A 22,349-nucleotide genomic window follows, 5' to 3' on the forward strand; every position below is an offset into this window, starting at 1 on the left:
GTTGCTTCATCACTTCTTCACTCTCCCATGTAGCTTCTTCTGCGTTGTGATTTCTCCACAATACTTTAACTAAGGGAATCTTCTTATTTCTTAACTCTTTCATTTCCCTTGCTAAAATTTTCACTGGTTCTTCTTCATAAGTTAAATCAGGTTGTACATCAATGGTTTCCGCTGGAATGACATGTGAAGGGTCAGATCTGTATCTTCTTAACATGGATACATGGAAGACATTGTGTATTCTGTCTAACTCTGGAGGTAAAGCTAGCCTGTAGGCTACTGGACCCACACGCTCAATTATTTCATATGGACCAATAAACCGAGGGCTTAACTTACCTTTCTTGCCAAATCTTAGCACTTTCTTCCACGGAGAAACTTTCAAAAACACTTTATCCCCAACAACAAATTCTATATCTTTTCTTTTCAAATCTGCATAAGATTTTTGCCTATCTGTTGCAGCTTTCAATCTTTCTTTGATAATCTTCACTTTCTCCTCAGTCTGTCTTATCAACTCTGGACCTACAAGTTTAGCTTCACTGAGTTCTGTCCAGCACAATGGGGTTCTACATTTTCTGCCGTACAATGCTTCATAAGGGGCCATCTTAATACTAGCCTGATAACTGTTGTTGTAAGCAAATTCCACTAGTGGGAGATATCTTTCCCAGCTTCCTTCAAATTCAATTACACAACTTCTGAGCATATCTTCCAAAACTTGAATCACTCTCTCTGACTGGCCATCTGTCTGAGGATGAAAAGCTGTACTAAAATTCAATCTTGTCCCTAAAGCTTCATGTAGTTTTTCCCAGAATCTGGATGTGAATCTTGGATCTCTGTCTGATATGATAGAGATAGGGACACCATGCAATCTCACAATTTCATTAATGTACAATTCTGCATACTTTTCTAATGTATAATCCATTCTGATTGGCAAGAAATGCGCTGATTTAGTTAACTTGTCAACTATTACCCATATGGCATCTTTCTTCCTTGGTGTGAGTGGCAATCCTGTCACAAAATCCATGGTAATTCTATCCCATTTCCATTCTGGTATAGCGATAGGCTGCAATAATCCTGATGGAACCTGATGTTCTGCTTTTACCCGTTGACATGTCAAACATTTTGTTACAAATTCAACTATATCTCTTTTCATACCTGGCCACCAATAGTGCATCTTTAGATCTTGATACATCTTAGTGCTACCTGGATGCATAACATATGGACTGTTGTGTGCCTCTGTAAGAATACTCTGTTTCAGCTCTCCAATGTTAGGTACACATACTCTATTACCATAGTACAAGTAACCATCATCACTTATCACATGCTTCTGCTTCTTCCCCTCTTGTACTTGTCTAGCCCATAAGGCTATCTCTGTATCTTCTTTCTGTGCTTCTTTAATTTGTTGCAGTAGGCTGGATCTAATTTTCAATTCTGCTATGATAGCTCCATCATCTGCTATAGCCAACCGCGCATTCATTGCTCTTAATGCAAATAAGGATTTCCTGCTGAGTGCATCTGCTACCAAATTAGCTTTGCCTGGCTGATAATCTATAATGCAATCATAATCTTTCAGTAACTCTAGCCATCTTCTCTGTCTCAGGTTTAGCTCTTTCTGTGTGGGCAAGTATTTCAGACTTTTGTGATCTGTATAGATGTAACATTTCTCACCATATAAGTAATGTCTCCATATCTTTAGTGCAAAAACTATGGCAGCCAGCTCTAGATCATGAGTCGGATAGTTCTTCTCATGTGGCTTCAGTTGTCTAGAAGCATAGGCAATCACTTTACCTTCTTGCATCAAAACGCATCCAAGTCCATTGTGAGAAGCATCACTATATATCACAAATTCCTTGCCAGAAACAGGTTGTGTAAGTACAGGTGCTTCAGTGAGCATAGTCTTCAATCTGTCAAAGCTTGCCTGACATCTATCATCCCAAACATACTTAACATCCTTATGTAGCAACTTAGTCAATGGAGCTGCTATAAGTGAAAACCCTTTCACAAACCGTCTGTAGTACCCAGCTAGACCCAAGAAACTTCTGACCTCTGCAACATTCTTTGGTGGCTTCCATTCCAAAACAGCTTTAATCTTTTGTGGATCTACCCTGATTCCCTCTGCTGATACAACATGTCCCAAAAATGTTACTTCATTGAGCCAAAAATCACATTTACTAAGCTTAGCATAAAGTTGCTGTTCCCTCAGAGTCTGCAATACTATCCTCAGATGCCTGTCATGGTCTTCTCTAGTTTTAGAGTATACCAGTATATCATCAATGAATACCACAACAAACTGGTCTAAATATGGATGGAAGATACGGTTCATTAGATCCATGAATGATGCAGGTGCATTTGTTAACCCAAATGGCATAACCAGAAACTCATAATGTCCATATCGTGTCCTGAATGCAGTCTTAAGAACATCTGCTCCTTTAACTCTCAACTGATGGTAGCCCGATCTCAAATCTATCTTAGAGAAAATGCTGGCCCCTTTTAACTGATCAAACAAATCATCTATTCTAGGCAGTGGATATTTATTCTTTATAGTTACCTTATTCAACTGTCTATAATCAATGCACAATCGAAGAGATCCATCTTTCTTTTTCACAAACAACACTGGTGCACCCCACGGTGAAACACTAGGTCGAATAAAGCCCTTATCAAGTAATTCTTGTAACTGTATTTTCAACTCTTTCAATTCTGTTGGAGCCATTCGATAAGGAGTAATTGAAATAGGTGCAGTGCCTGGCACAACTTCTATAGCAAAATCCACTTCCCTTTCTGGAGGTAACCCTGGCAACTCTTCAGGAAATACATCTGGAAAATGACATACTGTGGGTAGGTTTGACACACTAGGACCTTCCCTCTTAGTTTCAATTACACTGGCTAGATAAGCTGTACAGCCTTTTCTAATCAACCTCCTAGCTGTAGTGGCAGATATGACATTAGAGAGGTAATCTGACCTCTCACCCACAACTATAACCTCAGAACCCTCTAATGTTTTGAGTGTGACTCGCTTTAACTTACAATCAACTATGACATGATGTCTAGACAACCAATCCATACCCAAAATCACATCAAACTCTCTAAAAGGTAACTCTATCAGGTCACCTAAAAAGGTATGACCTTGCACACACATAGGACAATCTCTGTAAACTCTATTCACAAGCACAAGATGTCCTAAGGGATTGGTTACTGATATGTCATGTTCTAAAGGTTCTACTTCAATTCCCTTCTCATTACTGATGGGTATGCTGATGTATGAATGTGTGGAACCAGGATCAATTAATGCATAAACATATTTACCAAAGATAGAAAATTTACCAGCAATAACATCTGGTTTGTCCTGGTCTTCCTTTGCACGAATAGCATATGCCCTGGCAGGTGCTCTAGTGTCTGGTCTATCTACTGTCTCTGATACTCTGTGACTCTGAGCATTACTAGATTCACCTCTACCTCTACCTCTGCCTCTAGACCCTGACGGCATAAATCTCTCCGTCTGCATAGGCTGCACTGACTGGCCTCTAGGACAATCCTTCATAAAATGCTCTGAGGTTCCACATAAATAGCAAGCCCCAGTCAATCTCCTGCATACTCCGCCATGTCTCCTGCCACAATGCTCACATACTGGTGGCAACCCTCTACCTGGTCCTCCTGTACTGGATACTGAGGTAGTCTGCTGTCCAGACCTCACTACTAAACTCTGCCCAGGTCTCTGAATCTGCCTAGGTGGCCCTCTCTGCCCTGACTGCTGAAATTCCCTCTGTCTCTTACTACTTGTCTGAGATGCAGAGGATTGTCCCTGATACTGGCTTTGGCTCCTCTTCTGCTGCCCTTTCTGCTTTCTACTTTGCTCTTCTTCTTTAATTCGTTCCAGACTATGGGCCGTCTCTACTAAAACTGAAAGTTCCCTGATATGCATAGCTGTGAGGTACATCCTGATATCAGCATGTAATCCCTGCTCAAAGCGTTTACATCTTTCTTCCTCTGTAGGAACTATCTCTGTGGCATACTTACTAAGTCTGACAAATTCTCGCTCGTACTCAGTTACTGTAAGCCTGCCCTGTCTGAGGTATAAGAACTCCCTCCTTCTCTCCTCTATATATAAGGCACCAACATACTTCTTCTTAAACTCTGACAAAAAGAATTCCCAAGTCTGGCGCTCTGGTCGAACCATCTGTGTTAAAGTTGTCCACCATCGATACGCTTCATCTTTTAGCAATGATACTGCACACATCAAGCTATCTACTGGTGAACACTGTAGCTGCTGTAAAACCCTTTCTGTACTTTCTAACCAGAATTCTGCAGCTGAAGGATCATCTTCTTTTTTACCTCTAAAATCTGTTGCACCATACTTCCTGAGTTTTTCTATTGGAGGCCTAGGTTGTGCCTGGGCTACAACAGGTGGGGGAACCTGGACTGCTACAGGTGGTGGTGGTGGTACCTCTGGTACATTTTGTGTAACCCTCCTAATCAACTCAGCTATTTGCTGAAACAAAGCATCCTGCCCTGGTCCGCCAGCAGCAGCGGGTGGAGGAGTAGCAGCAGGTGCAGCTGCCTCAGAGGGAGCATGACTCTCTACCTCCTCATCTATTGCTCTCTGTGACTCAGATGACATCTTCTATCACACCTAAAGACATAAAGAAGAGATTTACATCAGAACCATATCATAGCTGTAACTCATTTTGGCATGTACATATACTACACATATACACATACATACTATGACCTAGAATCGCCTAAACCTTTGCTCTGATACCACTAATTGTAACACCCCTTATCCTATCAAGTGTAGATAGAACAAGGTCTGTCACAAACTATACCTATTTAGGCATATCAAGACTAAACAATTTCTTTTATCTGTAAATACCAAGTTTTTTTTTTTTTTTAATGCATGTAAATTTCATCAAGTGATTAAAACAAATGTGATATTTTTAAACCAAAATTTTTGGCAGAATTTCCTCTGTTTCATTAGCACTTTAACCTGTAATACATATGAAAATCACACTTATAATTACACTAACAACTGTCATTTGATATCTTACTATTCCTTGATTACATAACCTTTACAACTCACTCTATTAAATATGTACATGCCAAAATATAACTGTACTATGACTCAGAGACTCAAAACTACCAGCTATGATAATGGCCTTGATATCTGATGTAGACCTCTGATGAACTCCGCGTATCTACTTTATCTACAACCTGCGTGAGGTAAGAACCAACACGCTGAGCTAATGCTCAGTGGGTGATAGAAAACAAATAACAAGATAAAGCAAACAAGTTCACTTATATAGATAATCAAGTAAACAATTACAAGCTAGTAGATACAAACATGTTAACATTCACCAATAAGTTCACAAAATCAAGTATCAATCTTAATTAAGATCTTAGCCCTTATAAACACATAGTAGGATCGACTAGGTAGATAAGGAGTTATAACGGTAGGCACTGAGTGCCGAACGGTAGGCTCAGAGGCCAAAACTGTGATAGCAGGGCTCTGTGGCCATGCTTATGAGGTACCTGATAAGTAACCTCAAATATAGATCATGTATCGGTAGCAGTACTGCGAACTCTGTATGTTTATATGGCATGCCATACCCTTAAGCTAACCTCGACTCCTATTACGTTTACCAGGGCCAAGTATCATTAACTCAATGTATCAATGTAAATGCATGTCATTTGAAGCTATTTGATTTCTTTTTCCAAAGTACATATATCATATGCCAAGGTTTACAATATGGAAAACTCATGGCAAATAGTGCAAAACTTTATTGACTTAGCATTTCAATAGAGAAAACTACATTCTGCCATATATTGCATACACTTTTCAAGCAGTTTAGAGTTACAATTTGACTTCAGGTTCTACATAAAAAATGTATATTTATGTCTTATCTTTCCAACAAGATATGGTTCATGCAAATCTGATCATCCTAGCTTAAGTTATGAATTTTTCTTTACAAACTGCTCAATAAGGTCTTAATCAGTCCAGTATTGGTACTTGTTTATAGTACCACAAAACATATCAAAATCAGGCATTTTCATACATATTCAAGCTTAGGTGTCTTCTAAAAAGTTTTAGGTATATGTTTTAGGATTCATTTGGAACTAGTATTAACAAATTTCACTGAGTACAAAATTAGTTATGGTGTAATCAATACACACTGTTCCGGATGCACTAACTCTGTGTCCAGTTTAGGTTCACTTCAAATTTTCATCATGTTACCTACAGATTCAGAATTTAGTCAATTCATAAAAGTTTTAGATCTTTGTCTCAGCTTTCATTTGGTATATCTTAGGCCTAATTTCAATAAATACAAAATAAGTTATAAGGATGTCAACACAAGCTGCCCTGTTACAACCTATTCTGCCAGCTTTGCACTTTTAGCTCTGATATTAAATTTCTTTACTCTAAGCCTCTCAAACATCATTTTAGCATTCATATAACATATTTATACAATCAAAGCAACATTTCCAGCAAGCAAAATCAACCCCTAATTTCACTTATTCATGGCAGAATCATAGGAAAACAGAAAATGATACAAACACCAAACCTTTCTTGAATTCCTCTTTCTTTTCCTCTTCTACTCTCTAGCTATCTCCTTTCCCTTTGATGTTCCTTCACCTAGGTCAATTTATATCTTAGGAAAGGATTGAATAAACTATAAATTAAAGCTTTATAATTTAAATTCATGCATGAATAAATGAAAAGATGCTATTTCCTACACCTTTCTAAGCTTACCTTTGATTTTCAAGCTTGGTGTATATGGAACCCTAAACTTTTCTTCTTCAATTCTTTCCCTATATGGCTGTTCCTTTAGCTCTTGGTCTTAGGATGAATGTTGGTTAAAGGAAGAAGTTGATTTGGTGAAGTTTTGGCTTGGCTTTGGTGGGAGAAAGACAAAACAAATTCTTTTTCTTTGATAATGGGTGACCTACGGCAATTTGGAGGAAGAAAGAAGATGACAACCCTTTTCATTTTGCATGGTCATTTCTCCTTTCCTTAGTTAGGTGACACATGGAAAGGTAAATATGAATTTTATGTTTTAACTTTCCATATTTACACTTTGACCTACTAAACTCTTTACCATGGTTCAATTTAGTTTTCAAACTTTCAATATTCATAGATTGACCTACTAAACTATACATTTAGCCTTTAGAAGTCCTTTTCACTTAAGCAAGCATGACGGATTAAGCAAGCACCTCAAGCAAGCACGTCGGGAAACCCTAAGCACCTCCCGAAAGTGACTCGTTCCCGACTTGCTAATCACACAGTCTACTTCATTTCTGGATATGTCCGTTTCTTTATTTGAGATTTCTATGATTCAGTTATTAGTAGCCTAGAGTTAAGCTAGCACCTCCCCTAATGCCACTTACTCTAGTAATGAAATAGTCTAACTCATACCTAATGATGTCACTGCTCTAGCTATGGGTTTGAGGATGTTACATTAATTTTCTCAAACACCCTACCATTTACATTCCTACTCCTCTCTTACACCTTTAGAAAAGCTCAACTCAAATTTATATGTGTACCTTTGAGATCCAACAAGTCTAGGATTGGTTTTCCATGATCAATAGAAGCTGGCTGCTCATATTGCAAAATCAAAGTGATCAGTCTTGCAAAATCAAAGTGATCAGTCTTGCAAAATCAAAGTGGGCCAGTCTGTACAAACACTCCCATAATTAAAAAATAAATTATTATTTAATTTTTATAATACGAAAAAATTTATTTTTTAATTTTAAAAAATATATTAAAATATATTTAATATTTAAAAAGTCTATTAATTAATTTTTATATTAATTTAACTGTTAAATATTATAAAATAATTTAAAATGTCTCTGTTAGGAAGAGGCTAATTAATAAAACTTTAAAAAATTTGAGAGAGTAATAAATTTTTCAAAAGATATAAGAATTAAATAATAAAATACTTAATGATAAAATTAATGTAGAGATTAATTAATAGACTTTTTAAAATATTAAAAATATTTTAATATAAATTTTAAAATCGATGGACTAGTCAATTTTTCCGTGGTAATTTTACCTAATTAAAATTAGTAAGGAATCAAACTTCAGCTTCTGGATCTCTTGGGTTTGGCTTGCTAGCCGACAGAGATTTTTTCTTTTGTTAAAGAGGGATTCTAGATGTACATAGAGGATGGGAAAACACCTTAGTGTGGCATGACCCATGGATTTCGGGTATGAGAGGTTTTCATCCAACACCTTCACCCACCAATCAGAATAGTGTAGGCTTAGTAAGAGATCTTATTGATCATGAGAATCTAAGATGGATGACTCACATGATTTTAGATTTGTTTATAAATTAAGAAGCTGAGGCTATTGTTTATACCTGTTGCATCAACGGGCAATGAAAACTCTATAGTTTGGCACTATGATAAATTTGGAGGAATGCACCATTAGGTCTGCATACAAAGTTCTGGTTTGAAAATCCTAGTCCAAACTTTTGAATGGAAAATGCTATGGAACTTGGACATCAAATTCAAAATTAAAACCTTTATTTAGAGAGCAATCTATAATGCTATTCCTGATAAAGATAACTAGTTGGTGAGAGGAATCCAGATCAATCCCTTATACCTTATTTGCAATGAAGAAGATGAGACTATGGAGCATGCCCAATTCTGGTGCCATCATGCTGACGTAACGTGATTTTCAAATTTATGCTTTTACAAATTTCAACAGGCTGATTTTATGTCTTTTGCTCATTGGTAGTCCAGTTTAAGCCAAACATCCATGTTTGACCAAAATGCTTTAATATGTGGTAACGACATAGTGGTTCATATATAAAAATAGGAACTAGGCCGTGTTTGAAAGTATCAATCCAAAGCTAATATTTGCCATGAATAATATAAACAATCAACTTATTGAAAACTTATTATTTTCTTAAGTCATAGGTGATGTTATGAAATCCAGAGAATAGGATTTTTAGTGTGTGTAAAAACTTAAGTGTAGGAAGGTGTCTTCTCTTCTTTATCATTTCTCTTTATATGTCCCACAGCTACGGTACCTCATATTTTTGTCATATACATCCATACATACGAAAACGTCAGACGTCTGTCTCACGTCAGACAGCCATTTAATTTCTCCGGTACGCGTATGGACAGGACTGCAAGGTGACTGGGTCTGCTGTCTTTTCTCTTGTCACTTTTTAGGGCAGAGTTCGTGGGGAGCAGATTGGGGTTCATGAGTGATCCAATCCACTTGATAAGACTGGGTCAAAGCTGAAAAAACTAGTCCGGCCCATCAAAGAGGTTTCGTGGGTCTCGGACTAATACTACTCTCGCGGGTCTAGTCTCGTGTTGGGATAGTGAAACCCTGCTGTCATCAACAGGTTTAGTTTCAAAAGTTTTAGAACTTAAATAAAATTTTGAAGGGAAAATAAAATTTATTTTACATATATCGTACGTATAATAACTAAAAATAATTTAAAAAATCAATTACCCAATTATCATATAAAAAAAATAAAAAAAATGTACAAGTGCGATGAATAAGTGGCAGACAAAACTTGTTTGCCATTTTATTAAAGAATATATAATGAAAACAATTAAAAGCATAAATGATAAAATAATAATAAATAATTATTTTCTTTTTCTTATACAAGAAGCATTAGGCTTTGGTTTTCTTTTTTCCGAGCTGTGAGAGGAAAATTGATGGAGATAATAGAAGAGGGGTTTCGAGGATTAGGCTTTGTCTACATAGAAAATTTTAACTCTCTATAAAAAAAATGTTTATATTAAAATAAATTATATTTTTTTATAATTGTAAGATTTTAATTTAAATTACATTTAAATTAAAATAAAATTATAATAATTTAAATAATGTTACAATTAAAATTAATTATATATAAAATATTATAGAAAAAAAAAACAAATAGCTTTTGGTAGGGCTGAGCACTGTTCGGTTAGAACCGAATAAATCGACCGAATCGATTTAATTTAATAATTTAGTTCGGTTTTAAAATAAAATCGGTTCGGTTCGGTTTTAATTTTTAAAAATTTAGGGTTGGTCGGTTCGGTTCGGTTTTGGAGTCAAAATAATTCCGTCTAACCGAACCGACCGAATTTAATTTTAAACGCAGCGTTTTATTATAGGGTTATATCAATTCACTTCCCATCCCTCGTCATTCTTCACGCGGCGCATACCGTCGTCTCTCTCAAACCAAATCCCTAATCTCCATCCTTCGCGTCTTCATCTCTCTTCAGTCCCGTAGCCACAGCCACCCACCCCAGTCGCCAGTCCCACAGCCACCCACCCTGCCACCCACTCGCCAAAGCCAGTCTCTTCTCTCCATCCTTTGCCGCTTCAGTCCCGCAGCCAATTGATTTTGTGAAAGGGTGGGTCGCTTGTCAAGGTTGGATCTTTGATAAGATTTGTTGCGGAGAGGTAATATCTGCTCTTAGGTTTTAGCTCAGCTTATTTTTTCACTATAACCCTGGCGCATGTTTCTATCTCTGTTTGGTTCCCGAGAAAATTGAGGAAAGCCATGGAAATTCCATTTTGAGGTCGAACTAGAATTCTAATTCATGTGTTCTTTAATCTTTACACCGAGATTATGCTTATTATGTATATAAAACCTTTTTTTTTTTCCATTCACAATTAAATTGATTACCTTGACTTTTAATTTATCCAGAGAATCTTGTTGTTTTGCTGATTATTATTAAATCTTTTGGTTGTTGGTTTACTGAGCTATTAATTTATTCAATATTATTGGCTGAATTAGATCTAACTTATTGTTTGTTGACATGATGTTTGGAGATGTTACTGCTTCTTTAACCTTCCACGGAGCCCCCTTTTTTTAATTACCGCTCCTTAGATTGTTGAGTACAATCAAACATTTGAAGTCTAATTTAGTTTCTACTTAGTTTCAATTTGTGAATTTGAAAGACTGCTGTGGATTTAATTACTATACTGAAAGCATTGTGTTTTGCAGGACTACTTCTTTTTCTTCTTCCAATTAGAAAATAAAAAAAAAAAGAAATAGAGGGTGAGCAGTAACAGTTTCGGATTTTGGAGAGTTCAATTGGTTAGATATAATTCAATGAAATTAGAAAAAAACTCAAAAATCGGTTTCGAACCGAACCGAACCGAACCAGTTCGGTTCGGTTCGATTCAGTTTTCTGTCTTATTTGGTTCGGTTCGGTTTACATTTTGAAACAATTCGGTTAAATCGGTTTTGGCCGGTTCGATTCGGTACCGAACCGAACCGACCGATGCACATCCCTAGCTTTTGGCGAGAAATGAAAGGAAAGAAAGCGAAGAGAATATGATGTTGCTTTGAAGGGAAGAAAAAAGTCGTAGTGGGCCCAAAAGATACCCTCGTGGTCCACCCATTGTCTGGGCCGGATTTAGGATTTATCCACCATAAGTCGCCGCATCTCACGGGAGTCATCCAATCACGGCCACGATGAGAAAATCGTCTCTTCTTTCTATCCAGCTTTAACAAGTTTGATTTTGATTCAAAATCCACCCAGTGGTTGAATTAGGGTTTTTTTTTTCTCTCTAAAAATTTGAAATTAAAGTAAACATTAAAATTACAACCACAAATTAAACTTTCCATTCCGATTTCTTCACCAGATATTTTATTTTAGTAATCTTTATTTATAATAAAAGTTTAAAGCATTGTGTTATAAATAATTGAGGTTGTTATTAATTTAATGAAACAATTATTAATATTATCAAATGAAATAATTGAGTTTGTTATAAATAATTGAGTTTATTGCTATTATTAGAACAGGTAGATGCAAGACTTATTAATGTAAAATTCTCAAGTTTTTGGAGTGAAAGAAGAGAGAATAAATATTTTTTTTATAAATAAAATTAAAAATTGAAAGAGTATAATTGAAAATTTTTTAAATTTATTTAAATATATTTATTATCGGTAGATAAATAAATTTAATCAATTAATTAAATTTATATGGAGATTAGAAATCATATTCAAAAGATTCATTTTCTAATATTTATTTATATGTAAAATTAAATTTATGTGGTAAAGTATTAACTAATTAATTAAAGAAGTTATTTATTATCTAAAAAAATAATTTTTCAGTTTTTAAAAAATAAAAATTTTAATTAATTGAATTAATAAATTTTAAATATTAAATAATGGTAGATTTTATGAATCGTATAAAAAAAGAAGTAAAATGAAAATTTGACACTTGTTGATGAGATTTGAATTGATTGTAGCCTTGTAGGGACCAAAAGAAGGATGAAGATGGGTGAATTGTACATACTCGAGGCAAGTAGCGGATATTTTCTCCCACTTGATAAATGTAAAATATTATTTAATTAATTTTCGTAACATGGTCCCCACCTCCACAACAGCCATTTTATCCACTTCCACCTCAGACCCACATCAGATAAACAGAAAAAAGAAAAAAGAAAAAGAAAACCAACGCTCAACGTCTCCAAATCCCAGACCCACACCAGATTAGCGACTCACCACAAGATTTTCATTTCGGGTACCGAAGTGTATATATATGGACAGGGTCTTCTCAGTCGGGGAAATCTCAGACCAGTTCTGGTCACTGCCTCCGCCCCCTCCTCCTCCTGCTCAAACCGACGATTCCTCTAAGATGAACCGGAGCGAATCTGAATGGGCCTTCCAGCGCTTTCTCCAAGAGGCTTCTGTTGTCCCTGTTTCTGCTTCAGCCTCTGACTCCTCGCCGCAGTCTTCTTCAGCTCCTGCTGGGGACAAGAGTGACGTCGTTGAGATGAAGGACAATGATAAAACGACTGCTTCATCGTCCTTTACCAATGGGCGATGTACCACGCCGTTTAATGTAGCTGCGGCTCTCGGCGCTCCTCCGAATACTGCGGTGGGTTCCGAGGAGTACCAGGCGTTTTTGAAAAGTAAACTCAATTTGGCTTGCGCCGCCGTTGCCCTGTCCCGGGTAATTAACTTTTTTCTTTGTTGTTTTATTATTGTTGTTATCATTGTAAGTGGGAAAATCAGTTTTTATCTAGCCTTTATTTAGAAACTCAAAGCGGCTGTTTTTGGTTCTCTTTTTTTGTATAGGTATTCTACCAATACCCTTCTCCTTCCCGATTAGATATAGCTACAAGGTTTTGGTTGTGGATATTTTGGTGCGTTTTAGGGAAAGTAACTTTTGTCATAAGCCTTTGTAGCTGAAACAAGGACTAAAGCTAAACTAAGCATGAGCTGTATAAAGAAAATTCTCCTTGAATCTTGACCAAACCTAAACCAGAGAACCCACCAAGTATTAAAAAGCAGCTCTTTTGGTATCACTAGATAGTAGGATACCAAAGATATGAAACATATGACAAGAATTAGTAAAGCTGGGTAGCCAAGCCTATTTGACGCTTAAATATGACTTTCAACTTTTTAACCGAATAATTGTCAAATATAGCTTGAATGGTTGGTTGATCATTAAAGCATTTGCCTTTTGTGGCAAAAAAGCTTGTTGCCTATTTTAGAATCTGGACTCTGGAAATGAATGTTTAAAAAGCCAACACTGAACACTCTTCTGTGAACAAGAATGACCACATTTCATGAACTAAGTGGTTAGTAGAACAAGTCTTACTACTGGCAAATGAGAGTTATTGGACTTATAAGGGAAAGGTGGTTAGCTGTAAGATGCTTGTTCACATGTGTATATGACAGGGTTATGCATTGTGATTCAGATGTTCGTTCTTATTCTTGTGATTGTGTAGCATAACTCCATACATACTGCATTTACACTATGCTACTTCTTATCCTTTACTGCAAAGACTTGTTGCAAATTGAAGAATCTATTTATTCAACAAAGAAAATTTTAAGGCATCCTTGTGCTTTCCAATTTTATCTGGTTACTTTAATATGTTCTATTCTTGCAATAGGCACCTTTTCTGAAACCTCAAGATTCTCCTGCTAGAGCTGATAGTGGATCACAGGCTTCAAATGCTTCACAATTAGGATCTCATGCTGCTCCTAAAGGTTTGCATCACTTAATGTCCATGTATATGAATGTAATTGTATACCTTTTCTGGATGTGAAAGCTTTCATTATAATAAAGGAGATACAAAAATTTTAGATGTGGGGATTAGCAAAGAAACCACTATAGTTTGATGTCATGGTTGTTCTCGATGAGGATCCTTGTATAATTTTAAAAGTGGCTTATATAATTAGCAAATTAGTGAGACTTGAGAAATATGGCTAATGGCCAGTTGCATAATCATCAGCGACATAATCATCAGAGACATAATCATCAGAGACATGTGCCATATTAATGGTAAATGAATATGTAAAATAATTTAGAAAGTATTTCCACAGCTTTTACCTTAAAATATATTTTTTCTGGCAGTTAGATTATAGCATCCAAGCAAACATCGTACCCATGCTCAGAAGCATATTTACTCGGTCTTTCTTATCCAATTAATTTGGAGAGAGTAGTGGGGGCATTACATTTATTAATTTTTTTAATATAAGCTTATTATACAATTGATTGAGCTGCCTATTAGTTATATATCAAAATATCTTGCCAATTCAATGTTACAACCCAATCATTTTTGTTGTTCATTTCCATTATTTATATTTTCAATATGGTACGCTTTAACCCAATTCATTTCCTAATACTCCCCAATCAAGTATAACAACATGGTTTTCACTTGATAATTAATTGATATTAACCCAATAGATGGGGTCAATTATATAGCCCTATGGGCAGCTAAAACCCATAACTCATTATGGCTTCTGATATCATATTAAGTTCGGAGAGATACAAGCTTACACCAATGATTGAGCTACTTAAGATCAAAATGATAGCCAATTCAAAGTTAGAATCATTTACATTATGCCCTTTCATTATTTATATTTTCAACGTGGTGCTTTTTAACCCATGTCATTTCCAAAGTGAAAATATTATTTGGCAGAAACTGAGTTGTAGTTGAGAAGGGTAAAATTTGATCAATATGAAATGTAAGACATTATGCCAATGATACCCCAAGATTTTTGCATCTGGATGCCACAAGCAGCCCAAAATTCTTTTTTAATGCATTTTTTTTGTTCTTTTGCTTTTCTTTTTAGCATAATTTATATGTTTAGGTTTGAACATGTCTTAATAAGTAATATATTTCTATAATTAATTATCCTTTTAATTGCATATGCAGAGGCTGGAAGTGACTTACCCTGGTCACAAGATATGGATGCCAATGGACCAGTTGGAATCGCCTCTTTACCTAGCACACAAAAGAAATTTGGAGCTACTTTGAAGCCAACAACAAGTGGATCATCAAGAGAACAGTCAGAAGATGATGAAAATGAAGGAGAAACTGAAATAACCAAGGATATGGACCCTACTGATGCAAAACGAGCAAGGAGGTAACCATAATCTTATGCTTTGTTTCTAATATTACAGATTTGTTGCATAGTGCATAGGCTGATCAGGTAGAGGAAAGCACACCCAGGATGTGTTCCAGGGTCCAAAAACAGCCCAGAGTGTGTTCCTCTCTGGACAGCAATGACAAAGTTTTCTTTATAGCCAAAACATGTCTCCAAGAAGCTCAAGCACATTTTTATTACTCTCAAGTATTGCTGCATGATTATTTTTTTTAGATGTTTTTCTATTCGATTAGGATTTCCTTCAGTTTCCTGTTTCAACTAGGATGTAGTTTTCTTATCTTTATCTAGATTTCTTATTGTATTTTAGTTAGTTAAATTCCTAAATAGTACATCTATTTCCCTATTGCGACCATCACATTAAAACTTCTATAAACACCTTTTAATTCCTTGTATTTAGTTGAAGATTTTTAACAATAATATTTTCATCAGAGAATTTCTCTTCAAACATTTGTGTGTTGTGTATTTTGAGTTTTGTGCAGTGCCAAAGTCACATAAAACATGCCTGAGATATAATGCCAAAAGGATCATTTGATCAAAATTATTTTCTCTCTGAGAAGGTTCTTTTAGGTCTTCCAAGGATTTTTTTTTCTTTAAAAGTTAATATCAAACATGCATTCAGAAAGTAGCAGTTAGTGTCATATTTAATGCACATGATGATCCCTAAACGTGTGCTCATTTCATTTTTCCTGTTTATTTGATCAAAGTTGATCAATATTATTCTCCAGATACTTCTGTTGATAATTTACTTACCCTATGAATCATTTGCTGTGTTTCAGAATGCTTTCAAATAGAGAGTCAGCTAGACGATCTAGACGAAGAAAACAGGCCCATTTGACCGATCTTGAGACACAGGTGTGGTTCTTTTTACTGGCTACTTTCACTTATAAACATCTCATTTCTATGGAACTCTAAACTTCTTTGTTCTTTATACTTACATAGGTTTCTCAATTGAGAGTTGAAAATGCTTCTCTATTAAAGCGTCTGTCTAACATAAGCAATAAGTACAATGGGGCAGCTGTTGATAACAGAGTTTTAAAAGCTGATGTTGAAACATTGAGAGCAAAGGTAAGTCATTTAAAAACGTTGTAAATCATTTAAAAGCGTTGTAAATATACTTGAGAACCATGTGGTTTGCTCTCAAAACTTGCAGGAGAATTCCTAGTGCTTGCTGAATACTCACCTGGACACCCATCCTTATGAGCTATAAGATAAAAAAAAAGATGTTTTTATGACCTCACTTTTTTCCCCATGCACACATGCTTCATGCATGTGTATGTGAGATACATGTTAAATGGTTAATGGTGGAGATATTTGCATGAGAAAGGAGTCGGAAAACTGACATTTTACTGTGCCTTGTCTTTCGATGATTGCATTTCCAGGTGAAGATGGCTGAGGAGACAGTCAAAAGGATTACCGGATTGAATCCTTTAATCCATGCCTTGCCTGAGATATCTACAATAAGCATGTCATCATTTGATGGAAGCCCTTCTGATACATCAACAGATGCTGCTGTTCCCGTCAATGAGGATCCAAATCATCACTTTTATCAGCCTCCAAATAACCCTATGTCCGTTCATGAGTCAAGAGTCAATAATGCTTTGGCAGACATCTCTTCAGTTGAAAACTTGCAGCCACATTCTGGAGCAGCGGGACTAGCAGGGAACATGAAAGGACGAACAGCTTCCTTGCAGCGAGTAGCTAGTTTGGAGCATTTACAGAAACAGATCCGCAGGGGTATAACTCCAGGGCCTCAGTCCAATGGGGAGCAGATATAACAAACAGAATGGCCTCAAGTGTGAAGGTGGTTATACTGAAGAATATCGTCAAGAAGCATTCTGTTGCAGTATGGTTTTCACTTCAACTGTATGTAAAAGGTTCTGTTGCAGTATGCCAGCAGCCTGCTTTCGCTATTGTTTCCAAGGCTGATGCATTTCTTAGTACGTTTAGGAGTTGCCAGAACAAGATATTTTTAGGTTTCAAGGGATCATCACATTGTCCTAGACTCCTGGGAACCTAATGATTTTTTAGGGATGTTTTTCTGCAAAATCGCCTGGCTCAAAAGCTGTATAACACTTATCATTTCAGTTAAATCTGAGAGTATTTTTGTTCAGCCCTATTGCATTTGGCACATAATCTGTTTTACAACCTCTGAATGATATGAAATTAACGTTGAAAGGTACAGGAAGAAAGAATAATTAAGCTTACAATCGTACTCGGGTCATCATTTGCATCGAAGAATTGCTGATCATTGATAAGCAGCATTTCTTATTTCTGATAAACTTTACCTGGAGCTTTACCACCAGAGGTCAACTAATACTGCTTCCTTTCACTCTTTTATCACACATAAAAAGTTTCCAGGGGAATAATACTTCCATTCATTGAATTGGTATCCCCTTACTGTTCCTCAAGAAGGCATGAAGTTTAACACCATATGCCACCATGCATCCAAGGGAGCTCTAATGCCTCTTTAGCTTTTCCCGAGACTGGCTAAGCCAATCGCCATTGCTGTCCAAGTTTACAAACTTCACACTCATTTCTGCGAAGATGGTCATAGCACTACATGCACCCACATATCGAGCACAATATATATCAACTGAACGCATGCAGCGTACAAATCGTCTTCTCTATATAACCATATGCATACAAGCTCTTACTTCCTAGTTTTTCAAGTACTCCCATTGAGAAGTTGCTGAAAGAACCAAACCATGGCGGTAATATGCTTTGGACATAACGGATATTTATTTTATCATGAGAATTAAATTTTCATTTCATTTAAGAAAACAAAATGTGAAATTTATCTCAACGTTGCATGGTAGAAAATTTAATTGTATTGATAAAATAATATGCTATAAGACTTTAGTATATCAAAACTTATTATTTATTTATAAAAGAACTATTATTAAAATTTTATTTTAAATGTTAATGACTTAAAATTTAAAATGTTAATTATGTAAAAATATAAATATCAATTTAATGACACTTTATTTTGACAATTATTTATTAAATACAATAAATTATTATTTATAATAATATAATATTATCATTTTAAAAATATAATTAATATTTATTTAATATATGGATTGGATATTATCGAGACAAATTTTAAGGGTAAGCAACAGGTTTAGTTGTTTTAAATGTAGAACTCATTTATTCATATTATTTTTTTATAAAAAATAATGATAATAAATTATTTTTTAACATTTGATTCCTATAGTTTATGTTTAATTGAAAGTATTTTTTAATGAATTTATTAATATTTTATCATTGTTTCATTGTTAAGTTAAATATATTAATTTATTTAAAAATAACTATCATGTTTTAGTTTATAAAAATAAAATAAAATTAGGATAAAAATAATTATCAGTTATCAGATTAGGGAGAAGCCGAATGAGCAAAAAAATCCACCGCTGTCCAGTCTCCACCCTCACCACATCCACACGCATCTATCTTCCTCACAACACGGAACTAACCAAAATCTCCAAAACCCATTACCCAAAAGATCAATTGCAGAGCTGAATCATGGAGATTTCATCTGTAACTCTCTCCTTCTCAAGACTCCCACTTGCTCTCCCCTTCTCTTCGTCTCATTCCACCTTATTCAACACCTCCACTCTTTCATATACAGCCAACAATTCTATCAATAATTCTCTGGTTCTAGGTAAAACCAGAAGCAGAAATTTGAGGACCAGAAAGGGTCTCACTTGCAATGCTTTGTTTGGTCTCGGAGTGCCTGAGTTGGTTGTGATTGCTGGAGTGGCTGCTCTTGTGTTTGGGCCCAAGAAGCTGCCTGAAGTAGGGAAGAGTATCGGGAAGACTGTCAAGAGCTTTCAACAGGTAAATATATTCATTCGTATCTGTTTTGGTTTCCAAGTAAATGACTGAAAGTTTGGAACTTTTTATTGTTTCTTATGCTATTGGGGTTTCTCTGTAGAGAAAAAGACTTGGAATTTCTTTGAGGTTTATGAATTTTATTCATCGTTTTTATTTGAGGTTTTTTCCTGAGAGATTATCAATTAAAGCCGGTTTAGTTGGATCATATTGAGGCTAATTTTGGTTTGGATGAGAAAATTGTATCAATCTCACTACCCAAGTAGCTGCATTAAGATTCATTTCTTCAGAGCTTTCTGGTTTGTGGAATTGATAACCACATTTACCGCCAGGACTAAGGCTGCCCAAATACCTGCACAGTAAAACAAAATGAAATCCAGATATTAAAGTTTGATCAACAAGCAGTCATTGTAATTCCTTTTGGTTTTCACCAACTCAATACCATGCTAGTACTTGTTGATTATCTATTTCAGTTGGTATTGGATTTTTGTTTATTTAGGGGGGTTTGGATTAGAGGTTGGGGTAGTTAATGGAGTTTTCGTGTCTAACAGCTACTACAAACCCATTTGGAAAGTTGTGAAATTATAGCTAATATATATTAAAACCGTTGCTTATATTGTGATATTATTTAATGGCTGTTCAAATAAAGTTTACCAAACTACATATCAGCTGCCATAAGCAATTAGCTAATAGCAAGAGTTATCCGCCATTAGTTACATCCAACCGTTAAAATAAATAAGCCCTTATTTTATTTTATAGATGATGATCTTTGGATTATTGCATCTGCAGTAGGTAAGAACTTTTGGTTTGTGTTGTAGTCTTAGAACAGAAATTCTATGCCTGCAACTATCCTCATTTCTCTTTGAGCTCCTCTTCTTTTTCCCTTCAGATGTTTAGCTTTTCATTTAGATGCATCCATGTTTAGGAGGCCTTCCCTCTTTGCACAAATTTAGGCTATTGGGAGTCTTGAAGCATCAGTGACTAACAGCATACAATATTTTAAGTTAACCAAGTTGTCCATGACTTTTGTGCAGTAATATTTTACACTTGCTTAAGGCCATTCGAACTTTAAAAAATGCTTTCTTTTTGTTGACACTGATGTGGGCAAATTAACATGGGTGCCCTGCTGTGTGCGGTATCATATTGCAATGACTCTGGTTTTAGTGCCTTTTTTTTCATTGTTAGTAGATGACTTCTATAATAAACGAATTGGACTCTAGTTGATTTGTGGTTTTTCTATCTTTAACATATTTCTTTATGTATTTGTGCTTTGTTGGTGTCACTTATACTCGCAAGGATTCCATCTCTCCACATCCTCCAAGATTTGGGTGCTTTTATTGTTTGTGGCAGTCATTTTCAAATGTCAAAGCTAGTCTTTTCTAATGCATCAAATTATATTCACCATAGAAAATAATGAAATTTTGGGAGCAAAGTTTTTTGTGTTGGGACAGCATGGTCATGTCATGTTTGTACTTGTGGGCTAAATAGAAAATAGTCATTTGCTGAAATTTCACAAATTAGTTACTAAAGCTAGTGTAGAAAAATTTCATTGTCTCATTGTAATTAGAATGCACAAAGAGCGAGCTTAGGAAGTCTATCTCACATCCTATTCAAGGGATGGAGAAGGGGATATCAATTCAAAACCCCTGAACCTCTCACATAATGATACCGACTCTTAGCCACTGAACTTTTAACAAAATGGCATTGTTGAATCCCACATCGGTTATGGAAAGGGTAATATGCCCCTTATATGGGTCACAGACACTCCTCCCTCTCCCCTTTGAGCTAGCTTTTGGGGTGATTTAGGACTGGTCCAAATTTAACATGGTATCAGAGCCTCTCATCCGATGTTGGGCCTCCTATAAATATGTCACGCACCGGTAAAATTTTGGGCGTGAGAGTGTGTTAAATCCCACATCGGTTGTGGAAAGGGTAATGAATAAGGGGGCACAGGCACTCTTCTCCTTTGAGGTAGCTTTTGGGGTGTGCTAGATCTGACCCAAATTTAACATGCATAAATTGACATTGGAATGCCATTGTAAATTTCTTATAACTTACGTAGTAAGCAGCCATGAAAGCGTGAAGAATTATTCTTTCTCAATCGTGCTGGCCCCTAAAGATACTTCAGTGCATTGTTTTTCTTTTTTTCTTTCTTAAGCCTATTTCTGAACCTATATGCTGCTGGTCGATGTTCTTCATAACGCAATTCCTTGTACTCATTCGAATTCTGACAATTCCTGGACATTGTTCTATTCATTTAGACTATTGGGTTATAGATATATATAATCGCTGTATTTTTTTGCAGGCTGCAAAAGAGTTTGAGTCTGAGCTTAAGAAGGAGCCCGATTCTCTATCAGAGAGCCCAGGAGAAAAACCTACAGCAGTCAGTGAAGAGAAGAAACAAGATGTTGAAGTCTCAAGCTCTAAGGAGAGTATATGAGAAGACTGTAGAAACATGTAGTTGATGCAATTTTTCCAGCTTTCTTGTGTAATTCCCATGTGTTCAGATCAAATCATTTATTGCGGAATAGATCAGTTAGAAATCTCAATGTGAAATGGTAAAATGATCATATTCTAGAATTGAAAAACTAGGCAGCAGTCCGGTAAGTCAACTCAAGTGTTTCACATATATCTGCAGATAAGCCTAAGGACGGGTCTAAGCTTTTTCAGACTCTCAAATACATTGCCAGTCTAAGCTTAATGTAAGGACGAGTCCCTCCATACTCAATGAGTTTAGTCTGGCAGTAACTATATTTAGTTCAATCTGTGAGATTTCAAGTTGGACATTCTAATCTTCCATTCCATTAATGGGAAAATGAATTCCACCAACCAACGATGGCTGATGTCAAACCAATATCTATAGTAATGAGTTCCCAGCTAAAGGCCAAAATGAACAAACTATTCTTGATGATGGAACACTTGAAATCACTAGCAGCCAACTATAATTTATAAGCCTGGCAGAAATCTAAACATGTAAAATATAAGCAAGTTGATCTTAATTTATAACAAGCTGAATATGTTATCATTTGTTGAATAATCCAACCACTTTGGCAGCCCACTGAGTGAACTTTCCAGAGGAACAAGCCTAACACGCAGAGACACCGTATGTTTTTTTTTAAAAAAAAAAACAAAAATAATGGAAAATTACTATCAAGTCCTTAAATTTTTAAAAAA

At 35.7% G+C, this 22,349-nt stretch overlaps 2 protein-coding genes across 3 annotated transcripts; both read left to right on the forward strand.

Moving 5' to 3' along the window:
- The first annotated feature begins 12,364 nt into the window (after positions 1–12,364).
- Positions 12,365–17,457, forward strand: LOC110621025 (light-inducible protein CPRF2). 2 transcript variants are annotated; one of them, XM_021765030.2, is made up of 6 exons: positions 12,367–12,900; positions 13,847–13,943; positions 15,116–15,326; positions 16,124–16,199; positions 16,287–16,412; positions 16,727–17,457. In XM_021765030.2, the coding sequence occupies exons 1-6, from the start codon at positions 12,487–12,489 to the stop codon at positions 17,120–17,122; spliced, it is 1,320 nt and encodes a 439-aa protein (XP_021620722.1). In that variant the 5' UTR covers positions 12,367–12,486; the 3' UTR covers positions 17,123–17,457. The 2 variants fall into 2 exon arrangements, with proteins under 2 accessions (XP_043815207.1, XP_021620722.1); XM_043959272.1 differs by lacking the exon at positions 16,287–16,412 and having other exon boundaries at positions 12,365–12,900.
- Positions 17,458–18,714: 1,257 nt separating this feature from the next.
- LOC110620241 (sec-independent protein translocase protein TATA, chloroplastic) lies at positions 18,715–21,763 on the forward strand. Its single transcript, XM_021763888.2, has 2 exons — positions 18,715–19,181; positions 21,481–21,763. The coding sequence occupies exons 1-2, from the start codon at positions 18,867–18,869 to the stop codon at positions 21,613–21,615; spliced, it is 450 nt and encodes a 149-aa protein (XP_021619580.1). The 5' UTR covers positions 18,715–18,866; the 3' UTR covers positions 21,616–21,763.
- Positions 21,764–22,349: the final 586 nt, after the last annotated feature.

The sequence above is a fragment of the Manihot esculenta genome, chromosome 8, assembly GCF_001659605.2.
Source record: "Manihot esculenta cultivar AM560-2 chromosome 8, M.esculenta_v8, whole genome shotgun sequence".
Classification (NCBI taxonomy): domain Eukaryota; kingdom Viridiplantae; phylum Streptophyta; class Magnoliopsida; order Malpighiales; family Euphorbiaceae; genus Manihot; species Manihot esculenta.